Genomic DNA, 18,799 nt, shown 5'->3' on the forward strand with positions numbered 1-18,799 from the left:
TTTTTGCATTGCCAGACATACTGTGGCTGGTGGCCAAAACATTCAGCTCTCTCTACCTGTACCCTACCTGTATGTGATGAACAGACCCAGTGTTCCTATAATGTAAATCATGGGTCTATTCATTTGAGTAGCCCAGTACTTTCAAAGTTTTTACCTAGAATTATTTTATCTTTTTCACCGTAGCCCAAGCACTTGGTAAAGGTTAATATCAGAACTTGAATATTTATATGCATGATAATACAGTTCCTTAGATGAGTAATAAAAATGTGTGTTATTCATCTAGTGTATCAGATTTAATAAGCATTATCATGATCAAAATCTGCTAGTACCAAAAGGCTCCTTGCCAGTGCTTTCTTAATATTATTGCCTTTCCAAAACAGTTGGATGGTGTTTGCTGGAATGACCACCTGCAGAGAAGGGCATGTCAGCCTGATGAGCACAGACTGATGAACACAGTTGGCTACAGATTATTCAGGATCAAGGCAGCAGGAAACTGTGGAAAAAAAAAAATAAATCTGCTCCTGTATGGAGGGCTGGCATTAGTCTCTGTACAAACTAAATATCCCACCTCTATCCAAACGGACTGGTTTTGCCCATTTCTTTCTCCGTCTGGAGAAGGTAGACCAAGCTGTGTTTGCTGATCTTAGACTCTGTCAGGCAAATGGAGGGGAAGGGAAGGGGAATATTGTGCTAAGAACTTGCAAACATGGAGCCTTAGAGTCCAAGTGAGAGGTAGGGGAATTTGCCACTCAAGTGTGATGGGGGGAATTTGGAAGTGTGCTATGGAATGCCACCTTCCTAACTGCAGCAGTATATAAAAAGAAAATACACTGTTAAACTAAAAAAAAAAACAACAAAACTTTAGAATTAATTCCTTCTTGTAGGCAATAATTCTGGACTGATCCTAATGAGTTCTTAACCCTTTTCATGAGTTTGATATTGCTGAAGTAGCACAATGGATCTTCAGGAGCTGACTGTTCGCTTTCTGAATTACAGCGAGGTCCTACCCTGCAAGGCAGTGGTTTTCCAAAATACCTCACCCAGCCCGGGTTCCTCTCCTTCCCCTCTCTTGTAGCCCTCCTGCCCTCTCCTCCATCCTGCCATCCCCTGCTGCAGCAGCTCTGGGAGGTCTGGGAAAAGTAACTCTCATGTGAAGTTGACGGGTGCTGCAGAGAGGCATCTCTGGAGACACAGGAAAGGATCCTGGCATCACTGTTAACAAAATGTACGTTACGGTGTCAGCTGTAGCAAGGGAACTTTTTGGGTAAGCCGGTCTGCAAGAGTGAGAACATGTGAATTAGGGAAGGGTTTTTGGGACTCCCTGGCCGCCTGCCTGGCCAAGCCAGGGCCGTGGCCACCCTCGCAGATTTGCAGCGCTTGGGGGAGCTGTGCCTGCTGTTTTACCGAATCCCTAAGGGGACCACAGTGTTTCTGAGACACTTTAAAGTGGGGGACAGAGTTTTTAGGGGGAAGGGGAGAAGGTGATAGACCATTAATGATTACATGGGAGGAGTGACTGAGAGGTGAGGATGGGGTGAAAGTGGGGGTGCTCTGGTGTAGAGGTGAGTAGATGGGGACAGAGTCGAGTCCAGAGAACTGCACAAAAGAAAGATGTGATGTTGAAAAAGATTTTATAACCGCTGCTGTGAAGAATGATAAATTCTGATTTTATTAAGTCTCCATTAGTTATATGCACATATTGAAAGCAAAAGCACAGAGTTATCACTTTCTGTGTAGTGTAATCCCTAAAAATCGTATCAGATAAATTTAATGAACCTGCAGGGTATGGTAATTTTAATTTTCAGTCTAACATGACTTTCAGCTGCTTTTAGTAGAGGTTAGAAAGAAATTGGGCAACTCTAAGGGGAGCTTGACCATTTTGTTTGTAACAGTAATCAGATTATATGAAATCTAATAATTAGAGAACTAATGATAGACATTCAAATTGGTTGAAGTGTAGGCTGCAACAGAAATAGGCACTGGACGTCTGAGACATCAGACGTCTGAGTATGTGTATAGACCTTTGGAAAGTCTTTAAGAAGGAGAAAGAAGTAGTATCTGTCTAAAGACAGAATGATTGTTTTTTAAATCTCCACAGTATAATTTGTCCTTTCAACTCTCCAGACGTATTATTTATGTAGAAAACTGCGACAAATGGCTGCTTATATCTTTAAAGGCTGTATTTGCAGCTTATTTTCATCTTTCCACTGACAATGTCACAATAAAATTGTAAACACAATTATAAATAGAAAAAAGGAAAGTTTAAACCCTTGTCTTACAAAAAAACCTACAACATATGAACTTTCATTTCATTTTTTTACTTTTTATTTTTTTATATATATATAATCCTGTTCAGTTGGCTGAAGGGAGTTGTAAATCAAAGTGACTATTTATTGCAATGGGAATAAGGGATAGGTTGGATAAAAAAATAAAAAAGGAAGAAAAGAAATTAAGATATGAAACGTCAAAGACAGTGTCAGATAAACATCACAAAAATTCATTTGCAGTAGTGAATTATAAAATTGGAAACAAAGAAAAGTGTTTGAACAGTTATTCTGTAAACTTATTTTCATCGTAATATGTGTAAAATGCAAATTTTGATGGTTATATAAACTGTTTTTGGTATGATTTATGCGATTCGAACCATATAATACAGTTTTTGTAGGATATTTTCTGAATACCAATGTAAATATTTCTTTTAAATGTTTTTAACTTGGAGTTTTCGGTGTATCTGAGGTTTTTTACTGGTTATTTCTTAAAAATGTATTATTTTAAATATTAGAAAAGGCAGATTTCAGAGTGAGGGAGGAATTAAGACAGTAAGTCTATACAACTTATTTTTCTTTCCTTGGGATAGATCCTTCATGGAGTCATGGTATTGTCTAATCATACGGAATGTGATACAGAGCCAACCGATAGTTCCATTTGCTTTCTTCTGAGTTTTGGGTTATTCAGCATGTATCCTTTCTTTTTTTGACTTCTGTGGTCAAGCTGTATGAACCCCTCATGCAGATGAGATGGAAATTTCCATGAAACCTTGTGTGTACTTCCCCATACTCATGCAGTCGCCTCCTCACAATGGTGCAGCACTGCTGAGAGTGTACTTGGTTTTCTGCTCAGGTTTATTTTCAGGTTTATGTGGTTGCTTTGTTACCTTGGCAAATATTTTTTTAAAGCTACACAAATGTTCATTAAGTTCAAAGAGTCAAAGATTTAAGGCCAGAATATTTTGACTCATTATGTAACACAAGCCATAGAATATCACATTTTTATTTTCAAATTAAGCTTATGTGTTCTTTCAGCTATTGCATATGTTTTAGAAAACTGTCTCATGGGGACTTGTAAACATTTAATCTGAACCACCACATCCCAAGGGAAAATTTCTCTAATAAGTTTGGTTGTTCAGTAGTTTAAGAAATGTGTTATTTGTTTTATTTGTTAGGTGTTATGATTTACATAACACATAAGGTGTTACGTGTTTTATTTGTTTTCTGATTGTTTTTGTTTAGATTCTGGCTAGCAGACCTCCCTCTGCTGTTTTTCTGCTCACTGAGAGAGTCTATCAGAAGTTTTATCCTCGTTTAAATTTTCATTAGACTTAACCTTCTATTCTATAGACAAAGTAGATGGAAGCTCTTCAGTCTCTCGCTATAAAGCTCGCTTCCCAGGCTCAATGATTTCTGTAGATCTGTCCTGGGTTTTTAACGTTTCCTTTGAAGAGTGGACGCTGGGACTGCACAGCAGTGTTGACGTAGCTGCTTTCCTTATGCCGTTGGCTGAAGATTGCCACATCTCTGAGCCTGCTTGATATTTCCTGCTTGCCCTTCTGCTGAAGGAACGAACTCCTCAGGAGCGCGCGAGTCTCTTCCTCCATTAATATAACACGGTAAAGGTTGGCCAAAATAGTAACCACTGAAATGCTTTTCAATTTGACCTTTTCAAACATGATTTAGGAAAGATTCTTCACCTTTAATTAATTTATTTATTTTAAAATGATGATTTACTGGAAGCACCCTCCATAGCAATGTCTTTTCTTTTACCAGCTCTTCTTTTGGATGACTAGGAAAACAAGGTATCTGAGCATAAGAAAGCAGTGGCGTTCGCAGCGGATGAGGGTTGCACCCTCCTTAGTGTCCCCTCTTTGGGAACAGGTACCTGATTCACAGATACAGCAGGGATAGGCACAGTGGGGCCTCTGGCCTTGTGCGGGACGGGAGAGAGGAGGAGGAGCTGGCATCCACGTGGAAACAGGGAGGTGGCAGCACAGAGGGCAGAGGTTTCTGAAGGTGTAATTTAACAGGTTTTATGAATAAGATCATCCACGTTGATGGGTGATTGTCCTGGATAACTGCACATTGCCTGAAATCTTGCACAATGTAGCTGATGCTTGATTTCTGAGTAAGAGTTCAAAGCAATATGTACCTTTGCCTCTGAGAGAAGGAATCCAACCGTTGAATACAGAAAACATTATCATGGAGGGGTTACCTTCCCTCACGTAATGACTGTTGCTCCCTCCCCGCCCCCCATGGAAAGACCCTTTCCATTTTCCAGAATCTAACCTTGAAAGAGATGCTGTGATGTTTTGGCTGTTCATTTGGATGATTCTCAATCGGTTTTGGTTTGTGGTTTTGGTTTGGTTTGGTTTTTTCTTTCTTCAGAACCAGGTCAAAAATGTAAATGAAGTAACAGGCTTGAGGATACACCTCAGTTTGTGTTGGTTTATTCCTTTCTGTTCTTTAGTAGTTGCTGAAAGAATTTGCCTCAATATTCCCATGGCACTCTTCAGTGTCCAGTTCTTTCATTTCACAGTCACCCTTGCTATCTCTCTTCGCATCTCTTTAGCCCATGGGACTATGCACTTCACTAAATCCACTGCAAATTTCAGATGATTCATTCTCTTCTAAGCAGTTTTTTTACTCACTGTCTCTTCAAATTGTCATCAGCATTACTGCAAAGTTCAAGAAGTCTTTTTTTTTCCTGGTATGTTTATCCTCAATTAACTAGTCTATATCCATTCTAATATTCCTCCTTTGGCTTCTGCTCTTAAATTGTACCATGTTTGCTCAAGGAAAATATTTTTATTGCTTGTTTTTTATTGCTATAGCAATGGAATCCTATTTCTCCTCCCTGCCTCTCATACTACAGAGTTTTAAACAGATACTCATGTTTTTGGTAGGACTTTTCCTACTTGGGGCTGGGAAAGACTGCTTATATACATATAGGTAAACGTCTGCACATTGTAGAATCATTAAATTGATCACTGATCACTTCAGATGGAAATGGATGACTGCTCTATAAGAAGAGAGTAGGGACTTATTCCACTCTTTAAAATTAAATTTGAATTGTATGTTTCAATCAGTGAAATATATAATAGCAAAATTGAGATGATATAAATTCATGTATGTATATATGATCCTATTGTACTTGTATGAAGTAAAAGAGGATGTGGGAGTTACCATATTGGAGGGGAATGTGAGTATGTAAATCAGAGATACATGAGCAGAAAGAACAGGAAAATGTCATAACCTTTTTTTTTTTTTTTTTAAAACTTGGAAGTTGATAATAAGGGTTGAAAGAAAGCATAAATCAGGATACTATTACGATACAGCCAGAAACGGATATTTTTAGTATTAGACTCTTTCTACATAAAAAATGAGGGAAAAATATAGATCCTGCTGTATAAAGAATTTGATCAGTGACCTCCTAACTCTCAAGAGCCTAACTTCCATCTCTCTCTTTTTCTGGTGTTAAAACACATTTTGCTGGTCATTCATTCCACTCTTTTGAGCAAAAGAGCTGTGTTCGTACAAACACTGAATACTTGTTTCCAGGGGAAAAAAATTATTCTTTTTCATGCAAACAGTCGACAGTGTAATAGGGCCTCGGAGGTGGCTGGGGTGCGAGGTTTCAAATGCTGTCAGTAGATACGCACAGCAGTGGTTCTGGGGACATGTCAAAAGAAATGAAGTGTGAAACTGTATCTGCAACCTCTTCCTCTTGCCAGAAGGTTTTGAAATAAGGGTGTTTCCAGCGGTTTACATGGCTGTCTCATTCCCTGAAGTTTACAGCTATATTGTCTGCGCTGCTGTAGAAGTCATTGTAGTTATATGTCGGGAGACGCTTCTAAATAAACGTTAAGGGTAAGAAGGAGGAAGGTGCAGATGAAATCTGTTAATGTACTCAGTGACCAAATGCAACCTCGTGATAGTGAGAGGAATGATTATATGAGTGAATAAAGAGATTTGAAGAAATACCTGAACTGGAATGAACCTCATTTTTGCTGAAATGAGTAGATTGAGATGATAAAATAACAAAGGTATCTAAGCTGAAGAAAATCACTCAGTGTTATTTTGCCTTCCAAAGATTTCCTGCTGGCATTCTTAAGTGGTCTTTCAGAGATCTGGGTCATGTTCTCCTGACAAGAAGTCTCTCACCCCGCCCCCCCAAGTTATTAATTATGTTAACCATATATATTTCAGACACAGAAGTGCTTGAACATATTACGTAGCATCAAAGCACTATGATTATCACAATGATTAAACTCAAACCTTACGACAACTAAAAGAGGCATTAGATATACTTGGTGCATGAATGAGCTAGTAGAACAAGAAATGATAGTCTTTATCTGGTCATTTTATGATTAATTGCAGTGCGTGGAAGATATCAAACTCTGCCTCTTTATAGCTTTAGGATGCGTTGTGTCCCAGGAATAAAAACCTGGGATTGATTCTACCTGCAGTGAAGAGCAGAATAAAAGATAAAGGTAAAAATAAAAACTCAGTATGTTAATCTGAAAACCCGCAGCTGTTACATCTAGAGTTCAAATAGACTTTCCATGCCTTTATACTAAAACATCACATGGTTAAATTGTTCTCATGAACTCAGCAGGTTTAGTTTTTTTCGCAGGAATTGGAATATGTAAAAGTAATGTGAATTTACTAGTTATATTTTTAATCTTTTATATTTTCCTTTCACTGCATTGCAATAATGTAAACTTTTCTTAATGAGAGGGTTCTGTTTTCGCCTCTCCAGCTATTCCACAAGAATCGAAAAATGAGAAGTCAGTAATTAACGTTAAAATCTTGTCCTTACCTGATGGATGTATTTTTGGATGCCTGGCAGTAACGTATTATCCTATCCTTTCTGGAACGACACCTTGTCCTCTTCCAAGCCATTGCTTTATTTAAAGTAACTGAAATTAGCACAGTGTCTGCTTCTGTGAACTATGTTACGGTGTGCAGATTTGCCAGCGCCCACCAAAGATACCAGTAGCTGCATGGTGCTGCTCAGCCAGAGATGTTCTTCACAGCCTTTTCTAATGACAAAATTTTTCCTGGTGACATTCAGAATTGCTTCATTCCTTTCCAGTAAATTAGAAGACATTAGCTAAGGAATTAAGTTAATTGGGGGGGGGGGCGGCGAGGGGAATAGACCTCTTCATTCAGATATTAACCTTAGGGTATATTGGACTTCTTAACTGGCCTTCATATTAATGGCTGCAATCAGTAGATAAAAGCTTGTCAGATTTTGGGGGAGCTGCACAGAAGCTTTGTCTCGATGAGTCCCACAATCAAATCTCAATCTAAACTTACTGAAGCATATAGCTCTCATTTCATTTACTCATAAATATATGTAAAGGAGATGCTATAATAAACCCCAATTTTATAAATATGCAAATAAAAACCTCTAGCATCACTGAAGTAAACTGAGAACCCTGAATACTTCTTGCTTTGGAATGTCAAGTTTTGTTTCCCCTGTCCAAGCACTTAGGTATCTCTGAGAGTAGATTTTAAAATTACTTTCTAGTTAGTTGAGACTGGATTTTTTTTTTAGATTTACCCTGCTGCCAAACTGGGGATGGTTTTGACTAGCAAACAAAGGACACTCTTACTGTACTTGACTGCTTTTATTCAAATAATGGTATTTTAATTAAAGTTGTGTGGGACACGCTAATGGAGTCAGAAAAGTCTATGTAGCATTATGCTCCCATTTTCCCATTATCCTTTTCTATAGCTGAGTTTTTAATGAGGAGACGCTATTTTCCTAAGCCTGTAAATATTCCTCTTTGCTGTTGCTCTATAGAAATATAGTAAAGAGAAGAAGAAAACCTGTTGTTACAGATGGTTGTTAATTTTCAAATGGAGTGCTTCAGTGAAACCTGGGTAATTGCTCTTGTGTCTGGGCAAATATGAAACAAATCATGGGCGTGCTTTTCAAGAGCAGGGTTACTGTGCCTCCACAAAGGCCACGTGTTAAGTCATGGGCACAAGCTGTTAAAATATCAGGGCTGTAGTTTGGAGAGGAGGGTTGCACAGGAGGATTGGTTAAAAAGGTGTGAAGCTTTTTGCTTTGTTTTTATTGCTGTTTTGAGGAAGGAGGGCTTCACATCCGGGAAGGTGCAAGTGCGTTCTTCACATTTGAAGTGTTTATCTTGATTATCATCGGAGGAATAAATCACAGTGTGCAGTAGCTGTGTGAACACATATTCCTATGTTGAGAGATTTTGTTTGTGGGAGGAGACTTGGCATTGAGCTTCCTCACACAAAGCTGAATACACACTTGAATGTTTGTACGACTACAGCCTAAAACATCTCATTTTTCAGTCTGTTATATTTTGTTTAAAATATGATGAGTAGAGAGTCTTTTGGCACCAATCTTGGTAGAGTGTACTGCCTCAGTTTTACCAGTTGTCTTTTCAGTAATCAGTATTCGTTGTTTTCCAAAAGCATGGAGCTAACAGAGGGATGCCTGAGGAGGTTTTAGCTGATGACAAAGTATAAGCAGATTCATGTTTTTATTCTCTAGCACGTTTGTTTTTTTTCTTTTTTGTTTTGTTTTCCTCTGGGATCAGAGTCATGTTGTTAGAGAATGGAGTACTTGTATTTGCCACCATACTAAAAGTAGTTGTCATAATGCAAATGAATAATTGGCAACTGATTTTTTTTTTTCCCCCCCGTTTGTTTATTGGCATATTCCTATAAGAGGGGACTAATTGACGGTCGTTATATGTGACATGAACTTAGTTTTTGTTTTCAACTCCCTCCTGCTCCCACCAAGAGATTTGTTATCTCAGTAAGGATCCTTCTCATCTTGCTTTTAACAGAAAACACTGGAGAACAGAGGAGTCTATAACTGATTTTTTGTATCCTTTTGCGTTTTTGTGCAGAGTTTTATGGAGGCTGTACTGCAAAAATGGGCTTTAAAAAAAGTAGGAAATTGAAGAAGATTGCATAACTTTTCTAATTTTCTGAATTCAGTGTCTATATGAAAATGTACTTTGTGAGTCAAACAGCTAGCCAAGGAAATTAAACTTCAGATACCACCATCCTCATTACAGCCTGATGGACATCGTTCAGGTAAAACAAGGGTTGGCCAGAGAGTCCTCCTTCCTGAGTTCTGAGCTAAAAATATACACGCTGTTGTCCTTAGCTTGCCAGCAGGTGACCACGTATTAGCCAAGTAGTTCAGGATGGGCTTGCCAGGGCAGGTGAGCTCTGTGCAGCTCAGTGCCGCGCTCAGGCTCCACGTGAGCTGGTGTCCGTACGGTGCACGTGGTGCGGCGACACGGAGCCCTCCTGGTAATGGCAGCCCGGCGCTGACTCGGTCAGAGCGGGCTGTACTAATGGTGATAAGGCTCGAGACGAGGTGTGAATTCAGTGCCCCTGTACCACCTTGCACTGAATGCTCTGAAAAACAAGCAATGGAGGGAAACTGTGGCATCTGCCAAAGTGACGTCTAGATTTCTCAGTGTAGAATATTGGAGATAGTACAAAATTAACATCAGTAAGGGCTTGATTGTCCGAAATCTGAAACTGGTTGAGAAATAGTAACCTTAAAGAGAATTCCTGTTTCCTCAGTGAAGAGGACTCCATCCCTAGATGATGACAAGAACATGAGAGCTGGCAGCTCTGACAGCCTTTCTGCTACTTGTGTGCCCAGGGCACCTGACTTTTACTTGAACCTACAGAAATACTCCAGTGGGAGAAAGTTTCTTCAACAGAGAGTTAAATTATTATTTGCCGACATGTAGTTAAGTAGGTATAACAGCAGCTAGCTCCTGTAATAGGAGCTTTATTAATAATACTTTATTATACTGTACGGGTGCGTATAAAGTACGTTGAGATCCTTAGCTGAAAGGTGTTGTATAAATGCAAGCAATAATTATTGTTACACATATAAAAGAATAAGGTCTTCCTGCCAGTAACCTTTCCTGAAGGGGGAATTTAATTTATTTATCTGCAGTAATTTTATTGCAGTCTTTCTTGAGATCGGAATATGCAATATTTAACGTTGTTTTAAACAAGAGGGAGACTCACTCTACAATCCGTTAAAAGCAAAGGGATGTGCTTCTACCTTCTTTTTGCTGGATGCTTGGCTATACACACATGCAGAATGAATCTCTATCAAATTCTCAGGTGACTTCTGGTTTTCTCTGAATGAGAAGAGATTGTAGAATCATAGAAAAGTTTGGGTTGGGAGGGACCTTTAAAGGTCAACTAAAAAGGGTTCAACCCCCCTGCCGTGGGCAGGGACATCCTCAACTAAATCAGGTGATGCCTTTTGTCTCTCTATTGAAGGCGTTCCCTTGGCACATTTGGTTTGTTTCAGGATGTGCTTATTTGCATTTGCTTATCCCTAGTTTGGGGTTACCGCTCTTATTTATGAAGGACATACTTCATGTGTCAAAGTACGATAACCAAACTTACCATACAGTAACAGCTTCTTAACAGTAACAATAGCACTTGTGTTAAAGCAGGCAGGTTTGCAGTCCCAACATCCTAAATGGACATTATTAATTCAGATGTTCATGTAAAATAATATGGCTTCAGGAAGGCGCATCTCAACCCTTCAAAAGAAAAAACATATATTTTCCTAATGTACTGGTGGATGGATGTTTAGGATTGCTTGTACTCAGCCATGACAAATATTAGGCTCAGTAATTTAATGCAATAATTAAAATTATTTTAGGTGAAAGAAATATTTTGTTTAAACTTAGGATATATGTCAGCAAAAGTATAGTTTCTGTCAATACATCTGTTTTTGTCTCATAAGAAGATACAGCAATAACACTGCATAGTGTCTTTAAAAGTATTTTCATGTATTAACAGCAGTAGTGAGATGAGAAGCTATTACAGCTCATTTGGGTGGTTTATCATTGGGCAAACAGTTGGCAATTATTGCATGTGGAAGAATTAAATGGATGATTTGAATGGAAATGCTAGTTCTTCAGTGAATTCCCTTTGTACATAAATTGTAACATATGTCCACGTTTTTTCCAACAGTAATGAATTTCCTGAGGTGGTTTCCCTTGTGGTTTTGAATGCTAAGTGTTAAAATCCAGCAGGAGAAACCTGTAGTTGACCTTTCACGCTAAATGTGAAAGGGCTATTGTAGCCTTTAAAAGGCTTTTGTGCTTCTGGGCCTCCTGGGGAGCTCCAGTTACCTTCAGGCTGGATCACCGGTTTCAGGAATGAAGCATCAGTTGTGCAGAGTAACTTTTTAATATTTTTAATAGTGTTGTCTGCCTTCTATGACAGGTCAAATCTGAAAACATCTGTCTGTGCATGCAACACATCTGGCTTTATGGTGTGTTCTGTCCCTTTCCCATCTGTTCAGGAGTGAAAATCACCAATACCTATGATTTGTCTCTATTCAAAGTCCTTCTCATATTAACAGCCTCATAACAAAACCGATGTAGGCAGTATAACTGCCCAATAAAAAATTTTCTGCAGCCATTATACAGGCTTCAGCCTTTGATATCATAAGGGGTTCTGAGTAGACCTTTGCATTTGATTAATCCTGATGCTTGTACCAGAACACATCTGGTAAGATTTGCAGTTTCTACGGAAAGGTGGTCAAATGTCAGCCTGTGACCTAGATTTAAATGGCGAAACAATGTTCCCTGTATTTTTCAAAGATTATATTTCTGATAGCCTACTTTATTCTTTCCAGAAGTCCCTGATGTCTTGCTTTGAGAAGAGGCCATGCAGTTCCTAGGTCCGAATGGCATTATGTAGTGCCTGGCTGGTCAGGCAGTGCAGGCGCTGGCGCGTTGCTTTGTGTTTGATCGATGTTAGCAGAACTGTCCAGGAGAGAAAGGTGTAAAAAGGGGAGAGTCCAACGGGATCCTGAAAATTCCCGGGTTAAAATGCTGGAGCTGATCTGGATGCTCATCGTTTACATGGGCTTAAAGGGAAACCGTGCTGTTCTGTGAAGGAGAAAGCCCTTGAGGGTTACAATGCAGAAGTACACCCGCGTAGAAATACATAGAAACCACCCCTGCCTGAGGAATTCCACGCGCTGCAAACTGAATTGTTGGGAGAATGTTAGAGGGAAGTATTGCTGCACAAAATGCGCCTGTTTTACACCCTGTTTATCAGAGACAGGTTATGGAGCTCGGCAGAACTTCCTGTCTGGTCTCATCTGGTAAAGGTTATTATCTTATATAAGCGGAATAATAAAATCCAATTTAATGTATGGATTTATTGTACTTGCCATTATATGTACTTGCTATAATAACTATTGTCTAGTTACTGAATTCCTTCATTTCTTCAAAAAAATAGAAAATAAAATGGGATATGATTGCAGAGCTGTTACTTTGGGCTCTGGTGTATCTAAAAGCATGCAAGAAGGCAAAGATTTTTTTAGCAGAAAGTTTTTGAAGTGAAACTTCATTAGGAATGAGGTGACTAAATCACAGACGATGTTTTGAAACTGTGAGTTCTAATGTTTGTAGAAAAATTATCTGGCTGATAGCAATTATCTTAGCGGTGATCGTGTGTCTCTGCCTGACATATTCCCACGATGAAATGTGGTAGATGGAGAGAGGTTGTAAGAACAGAGGAAAAAAAATTTATAAAAGTAGAAAATATACCTTACTAATATCATTTCACATTTGCACTGGGATCCAATAAGCATTTACATTCAAATATTAATGTAGTCATATCTATTATAACAGACTTTGTTATTATACTTTCTGGTCTAATCACTCTGAGCGGTTAAAATCATATTGTGAGTATTTTAGGTTGAAGATTTCAGTACTTGCTCAAAGTCTAATTTTTCTAAATGATTTGGACAAAATAATTCCCTTTTGGAAGCATAAATAGTAATCTTCCCTCCTTTGTTTGAAGGAAGAGAATTTTGGTATTTACTAACTTAAGAATAAGAGCTACTTCTGAAGTACGTCCACTTCCAGTTTTCTAAAATACTAGAGTATATTCAAATCCCTCAAGTAGGTTATTATCTGTAGCAAGGACCCAAAGATGGTATTCAAAATCATTCATTCAGAAAGCTTACAATGCAGCAGGAGTCTAATCATCAGGATGTGCGTCTCTCTTCTTACACCGGTCTTCTTATCCCTTATTTCTTATGTAAACAGTTTGCAGTTGCAAAAATGAATAGCCATTGTAAAATAAAACAAATGAAACCCATGAAACTGAAGTGCTTTAGGAAACCTGTTTCAGAGTGCTTATAGGTTATCTTCCAAATCAGTGAATCCTAGAATGAGTATTTTATTCTGTCTTAAGAAGTGAAATAATAAGTGGGAAGTATTCTGTCCAACTTGCAGTCAAGAGAGACAAACCTACAGTAAAGCAGAGTATCTTTGTATTAAAGGTAAGAAATAGTAATTTTTGTCTTCTCTTGGAGCTTAAGTGTAAGGAAAAATGCCTTGATATTGTTCCTAAAATGTTGGAAAAAGTGAATATATTTTTTTACAAGTGTAATAAATACTAAAATAATGAAACTATCCAAGTCTCCTTGACACTCTTCTCACTACTTTAAATATATCACCAAAATAACACTCAAATAAAACTAACACTGGAAAAAAAAAAGTGTGAAGTGTAGAGCCTACAATCAGCAAATGAAAAACTCAAAAGCTCAGTGTTTCCTGCCTGATCTCATTGTTTTTCACACTTATTTACTTTTCCCTCTTACAAATGTACAAGTGAAAGGATTGGTGTGGGTCACTTGAAAATAGGGCTTGGTGACGGTACCTCAGTCCTCCCAGAATTTACTTGGTGACGGATAAGAATGAAAGGGTGCAAAATTATTTCTTGGTGCTTCTTTAGCTTTGCCTTCAGCTCCAGCTTGGTACTTGAGTTTGCTTCCAGCTGTCTTCTACCCAAAGTAAAATGTTTCCTACCCATGTGCTGCCTCTATTTCCGTCAAGTGGGGTTAGGAACTGGTGTTGAAAAGACAATATACTGCTTTCTACCTCCTGGAAATTCCTTTCTACAATGAGCCATTCTTAAAGGCCAGCTGTGCCAAACCACACAGCTGTTTCACACAGAAGTAATAGCTTAAAGCTGCTTGTGTCCAACCGTTGGGTTGACGGTTGGACTCGGTGATCTTGGAGGTCTCTTCCAACCTTAATGATTCTATGTGTCAAGGCCAAGAATCAGATCCTGTAAATGTATGAAAGATGAATGCTATGGTAGACTCTGTGAACTTTTTTTTTATATAAACAAGATTATAGATAATCTAATAAAAATGAATTACTTTGTAGATGACAATAAGATTTACGTACAGGTAGCTAATGCCACATTTAGTACTATTCTTTCATGTTTGTGTTCCAGTCAACCAGCGCAGTCACCAGCCTAACCTCCAGGAGGAAATGATACATTCCAGTATTCCTTAAAGTACAGTAAAGCCCTTTATTTATGGCAAGCATTAGTTTTGCAGTCACAGTGACAGAACTCGTATCTTAGCAGTGCATCAAGGCTTTCCTTCCCCCCTTGTAATAGTTATCGCTGAAATTGTCTCGTTCTTCTGTTCTCAGACCTGAACATATGGTATATTGTCAGTTAGGAAGAAGGCTCTCAGCCGCAGAGATTCCCTCTCCAGCCAGATGTAACAGAAGAGACACAAAGTTCATAGGAAGTTCACTTTTCTTATGAAGCTCCAGTGAGTTAGTTCCAATTCCAACCTGCTAATTTCACATGACTGTGGTTGACACTAGAGTATTGTAAATGTATCCAATTATTACATGGTTTTACAGATCACTTTTATGGGAAATGCTCACCTGAGCGCATTTTGTATAGTCATTTTCCTTCTGGAGTGCAGGTGTCGCATCATCTTCAAGAAACTGATGTTCTCTAAAGAGAAATTTTCAAATATTGTCTCTGAAATTCTGCATGTTGAGCATGCACAAATCTGGAGGGCAATTAGATAATTAAAATAGTACTATGTGATTTTTATGGTTGAATGTAGGCTACACCCTGAGCAAAAGTAACTAATTGGAAAACTGAAGGTAGATAGCTGTAGGTGGTGTAGTTACAGCAAACTGGGCTTTCATTTGTCGGAAGTTCTAGACAGAAGAGTTTGACTGTGATTGAGTTTGGATTGCTATACTTTTCCGATAAAGTATGAAATAAATGGGCACAAGGAATTATTTTACTAGTAATAATTCAGGATAAATCTCCAATGTTAGAATCTGAACTTTCTAATAAAGAGTTGCTGTTAAGACTACAAGAGATAGAAAGCACATGTATTTTAACAGACAAAAGCATTTATAGAATCCTTTATTTTTATTAAATTCTATGTGAATTTTATAAGATTCCTTTTAGTCTTGAAGAAAATGGAGGATTAACTGTCCTAAATTATGAGAAGTGGAAAGAAATTCGTAACTGTTTCTGTGAATATTTCCATCTGAGCTGCCAAGGAACAAAGCTCAGTTTTTCTTTTATGTTGCGTGGATTTGTGATCTACTAAATGGAGGAAAAAAAATGAGGGCATCAAACTCACTCTCTTATGTGATACGTCAGATAAAATACAACTGAGCCTAATTAATTATGATTTATAAACAGATGCTCCTGCATATGTGCATATGTTTGTGTATTTATGTACTGATACATTTTAAGAAATCACTGCCCTCTTGGTAATGATTACAAATAATTATTTGGGAAGAAAAATCCCATTATGTAAGCACCTAAAATTGTTACTCACCTCTGAAAACACTGCTCTTCAGCTCCCATTTCCACCTCTGAATTCCCACCAGGCCTTCTCCTCCTCCCCAGCGTCATGTAGGAACAGGCGTGCCAGCGTTCAGGAAGATACAGTCATGCAGTTCTCTCTGATTGCCAACACTGAATAATTTCACATTCACTTATATCTGTGAAAAACTGACAGATTGTGCTTGTACATTTGAGCTTGGACAGCCTCTTCCATCTCAGATCTTGCTTTGTTCTCGGGCTGGAAAAAGTCTGAATCCTTTCCGTTTTTTTCAAACTGGGAAATAGTCTGTTTTCCTTGGGGGAAAAATTTTTAAGGGAATACAAAATGCTCTTCCAAGTCCAAATAGTCTTACCGTGTGCATCAGGTATTTTGCACTGGTCTACAACAATATTTCTAACCAGTAGTTAGTCAGCTGAAAACACAAAGCAAAAAACCTAGAGCAATATCAGCACAGTTAATCTTTTGTAAACAGCTTTCCTTTGTGCAGTGATTACATTGGATGCTTGCACAAAAAGACAAGTCGTTACTAAACCATAAAAAGGAACTTTATTACTGCTTGTCAAGCACCGCAGTAATTTGGAAGGACTAAACATCATTAAAAGAAAAATCTTTGTGTTTCCTGTATCACAGATCCATAAAGTGAGCATAGGTATAGTAATGAATGCTAGTTTACTGAATTTAAATTAGCAAAATCCAAACTTAGTTTGACAACTTTAATAAAATACTTTAACCTGTAAACAATAGTTGTTTGTCACTGTCATTATTTCAGCACACCTGCAATATTTAGCACTCATACAAGTGCTAAAGTCTTCTGGCATTTTCCAGAAACGCCTGCATAACAGTAAACCCCTTCCTTTCCTCAGTGACTCAGGATTTTAGACAGCAAGTCTAGCAGGTATTTGACAGTGTGATAAAACTGCTAGAGGCTTGCCTAAGTCACCAGCAAAACCCTCATGAGTTCACCTTTCCTGATGGTGGGGTTGGCTGGAGTGATGATCATATCAACTAAACCCGAGTTAAAAAGGCGGTAAAGAATCTGCTGTGGTTGGCACGTTCTTAGCTGAATTTCTATTCCTTTCTGATGTTTCTCGTAATTCAGCTGTTTTCTGAAGCTGAATTAATTGCATTACCAAGCAGTCCCATGTTTGAATAGAAGTATGAAGCTACTCAAGGTAACTTTCAGTGCTTTTCTTTTGGATCTAATGTTTGCTAGTTATCTGTTGACCCTAATATATTGCACTTGCACGTGAGCTAAATTTTTTAACTGGTGTATCCTCACAAGGTGTTACTTGTATCAGGGTTCATACAATGGTTTTTTAGGGGGAGAAAAAAGGAGTTCACGTGTATATTCTATGGCCATGCGACACCAGGATTGGTGGTGGTCTAAGAGCCCACCCAGATGGGGCAGCAAGGAGTGCTGCTGACTTGAATCAGACTGGTTTTCAGTCCTCTGACTTTAGCAGTGTCTGTGTATTGATACTCAGAATTTCATTAGAAGTTGGTTACTCGCAGGATTTAAAAAAACCCACCAGCTGTTACAATCTAGTTTATAGAGATCCATAGAGTTATAGTAAAGTTTTCTGAAGAGTGTGTTTTGTTACGAGGACAGTAAATGTACTCTAACTTACACCATTCGGCTTCACCCACAAGCTGAAATTTGATGATAAATGTGTGAGAAATGAATGTGAGAAAAGAGGGTTAAATACTTTCTTATTCAACACAAGTTATGTGTGTTTCAGATAGAATTAAGGGCTCCTAATGATATGGTACAGCTGTGATCAGGTCACTGTTAATTTTGAGACAACCTTGTTCAATATAAGCTCTGACCTTTTTCTTGCTCTAAATTCCACTACAAAATAAAAACTCATACATTTATTATAGAAAAATGCTGAGTCATAAAGACAGAATACAGTTTGAACCAGCAGATTCATCATGAAAATAATATAAAATGTGTGTTCCTCCATGTAAATGTCCTAACAAAAGTGGTTAGGAAAATAGATTTTTTTCAATCAGCCTGAAGTTGAGGGACAGAGCTCAAAGGAACAGGTTTTGAAGGGGCTTGTTTGCATGGTTTCCCCTACTGAAAGCCAATTTTCTTGCACTATAATATATGCTAATAGTTTGGGGCTTTGTGTACTGTTTCACAGGTTTACAGGTTAATGGTAAGCCTCTGATTAGGTAGCTTATTTATAGGAGGGGAAGAGAAAAAAAGGGGTCAAAAGGAGGGCTGTGTATATTCTGGATATTGTAATTTTTTCATGGAAAAAGCAGGCGTGATCTTATGTAAGATAGGTTGAGGTAGAAGGAAAGAAATTTAGGGGCGAGTGATTTATCCTCCTACTTATTTATCTGTTCCTGGATTTATGCATTTAAACTGTGATATTGTTGGGGTGGGACTGTCTTTTTGTTTGTGCAGTGTTAAGCCCTGTGGCCTTGAGCTTCGGAGGAGGTATCCACAGCCACCCAAATACATGAACTGGAAACTCTTCCGAAGAGTCATTCAGAGACCTCTGGGGAAAGATAATTGATGGAGTTTCCCCGTTGGCATTGGCTGTGAAAGGGAGCTGTGGAAAATACTCTTCTTCTGACAGCACTGCAGGAAAAAGTCTTTTTCCACCTAATTAGTGATGCTTGCCTAATTGGCGAAGGTTGATGCAGTGGTTTTTTTTTTCTTTTCTTTTCTTTCTTTCTTTCTGCCCCCGCCCCTCTCCCCGTGTTACAGATATACGCGGACTGCAGGGATTTCTCGATCAGGCCTCAAGACTGGGACTTGATGTATCATTACAAAAAGTGGACAGGAACATCAGCAGAGTCTTTGCCAACCTTTTCACTACCATGAAAACCG

General features: G+C 38.4%; 1 protein-coding gene across 1 annotated transcript in view; it reads left to right on the top strand.

Annotated features, from left to right (window-relative positions):
• Positions 1-18,799, top strand: part of GRID1 (glutamate receptor, ionotropic, delta 1) — a 328,149-nt gene that overhangs the window by 62,596 nt on the left and 246,754 nt on the right. Inside the window, 1 exon segment of the mRNA XM_009334645.1 lies at positions 18,677-18,798. Within this exon segment, the coding sequence (XP_009332920.1) occupies positions 18,677-18,798 (122 nt within the window).

The sequence above is a fragment of the Pygoscelis adeliae genome, unplaced genomic scaffold (assembly GCF_000699105.1).
Source record: "Pygoscelis adeliae isolate BGI_AS28 unplaced genomic scaffold, ASM69910v1 Scaffold361, whole genome shotgun sequence".
NCBI classification, from domain to species: domain Eukaryota; kingdom Metazoa; phylum Chordata; class Aves; order Sphenisciformes; family Spheniscidae; genus Pygoscelis; species Pygoscelis adeliae.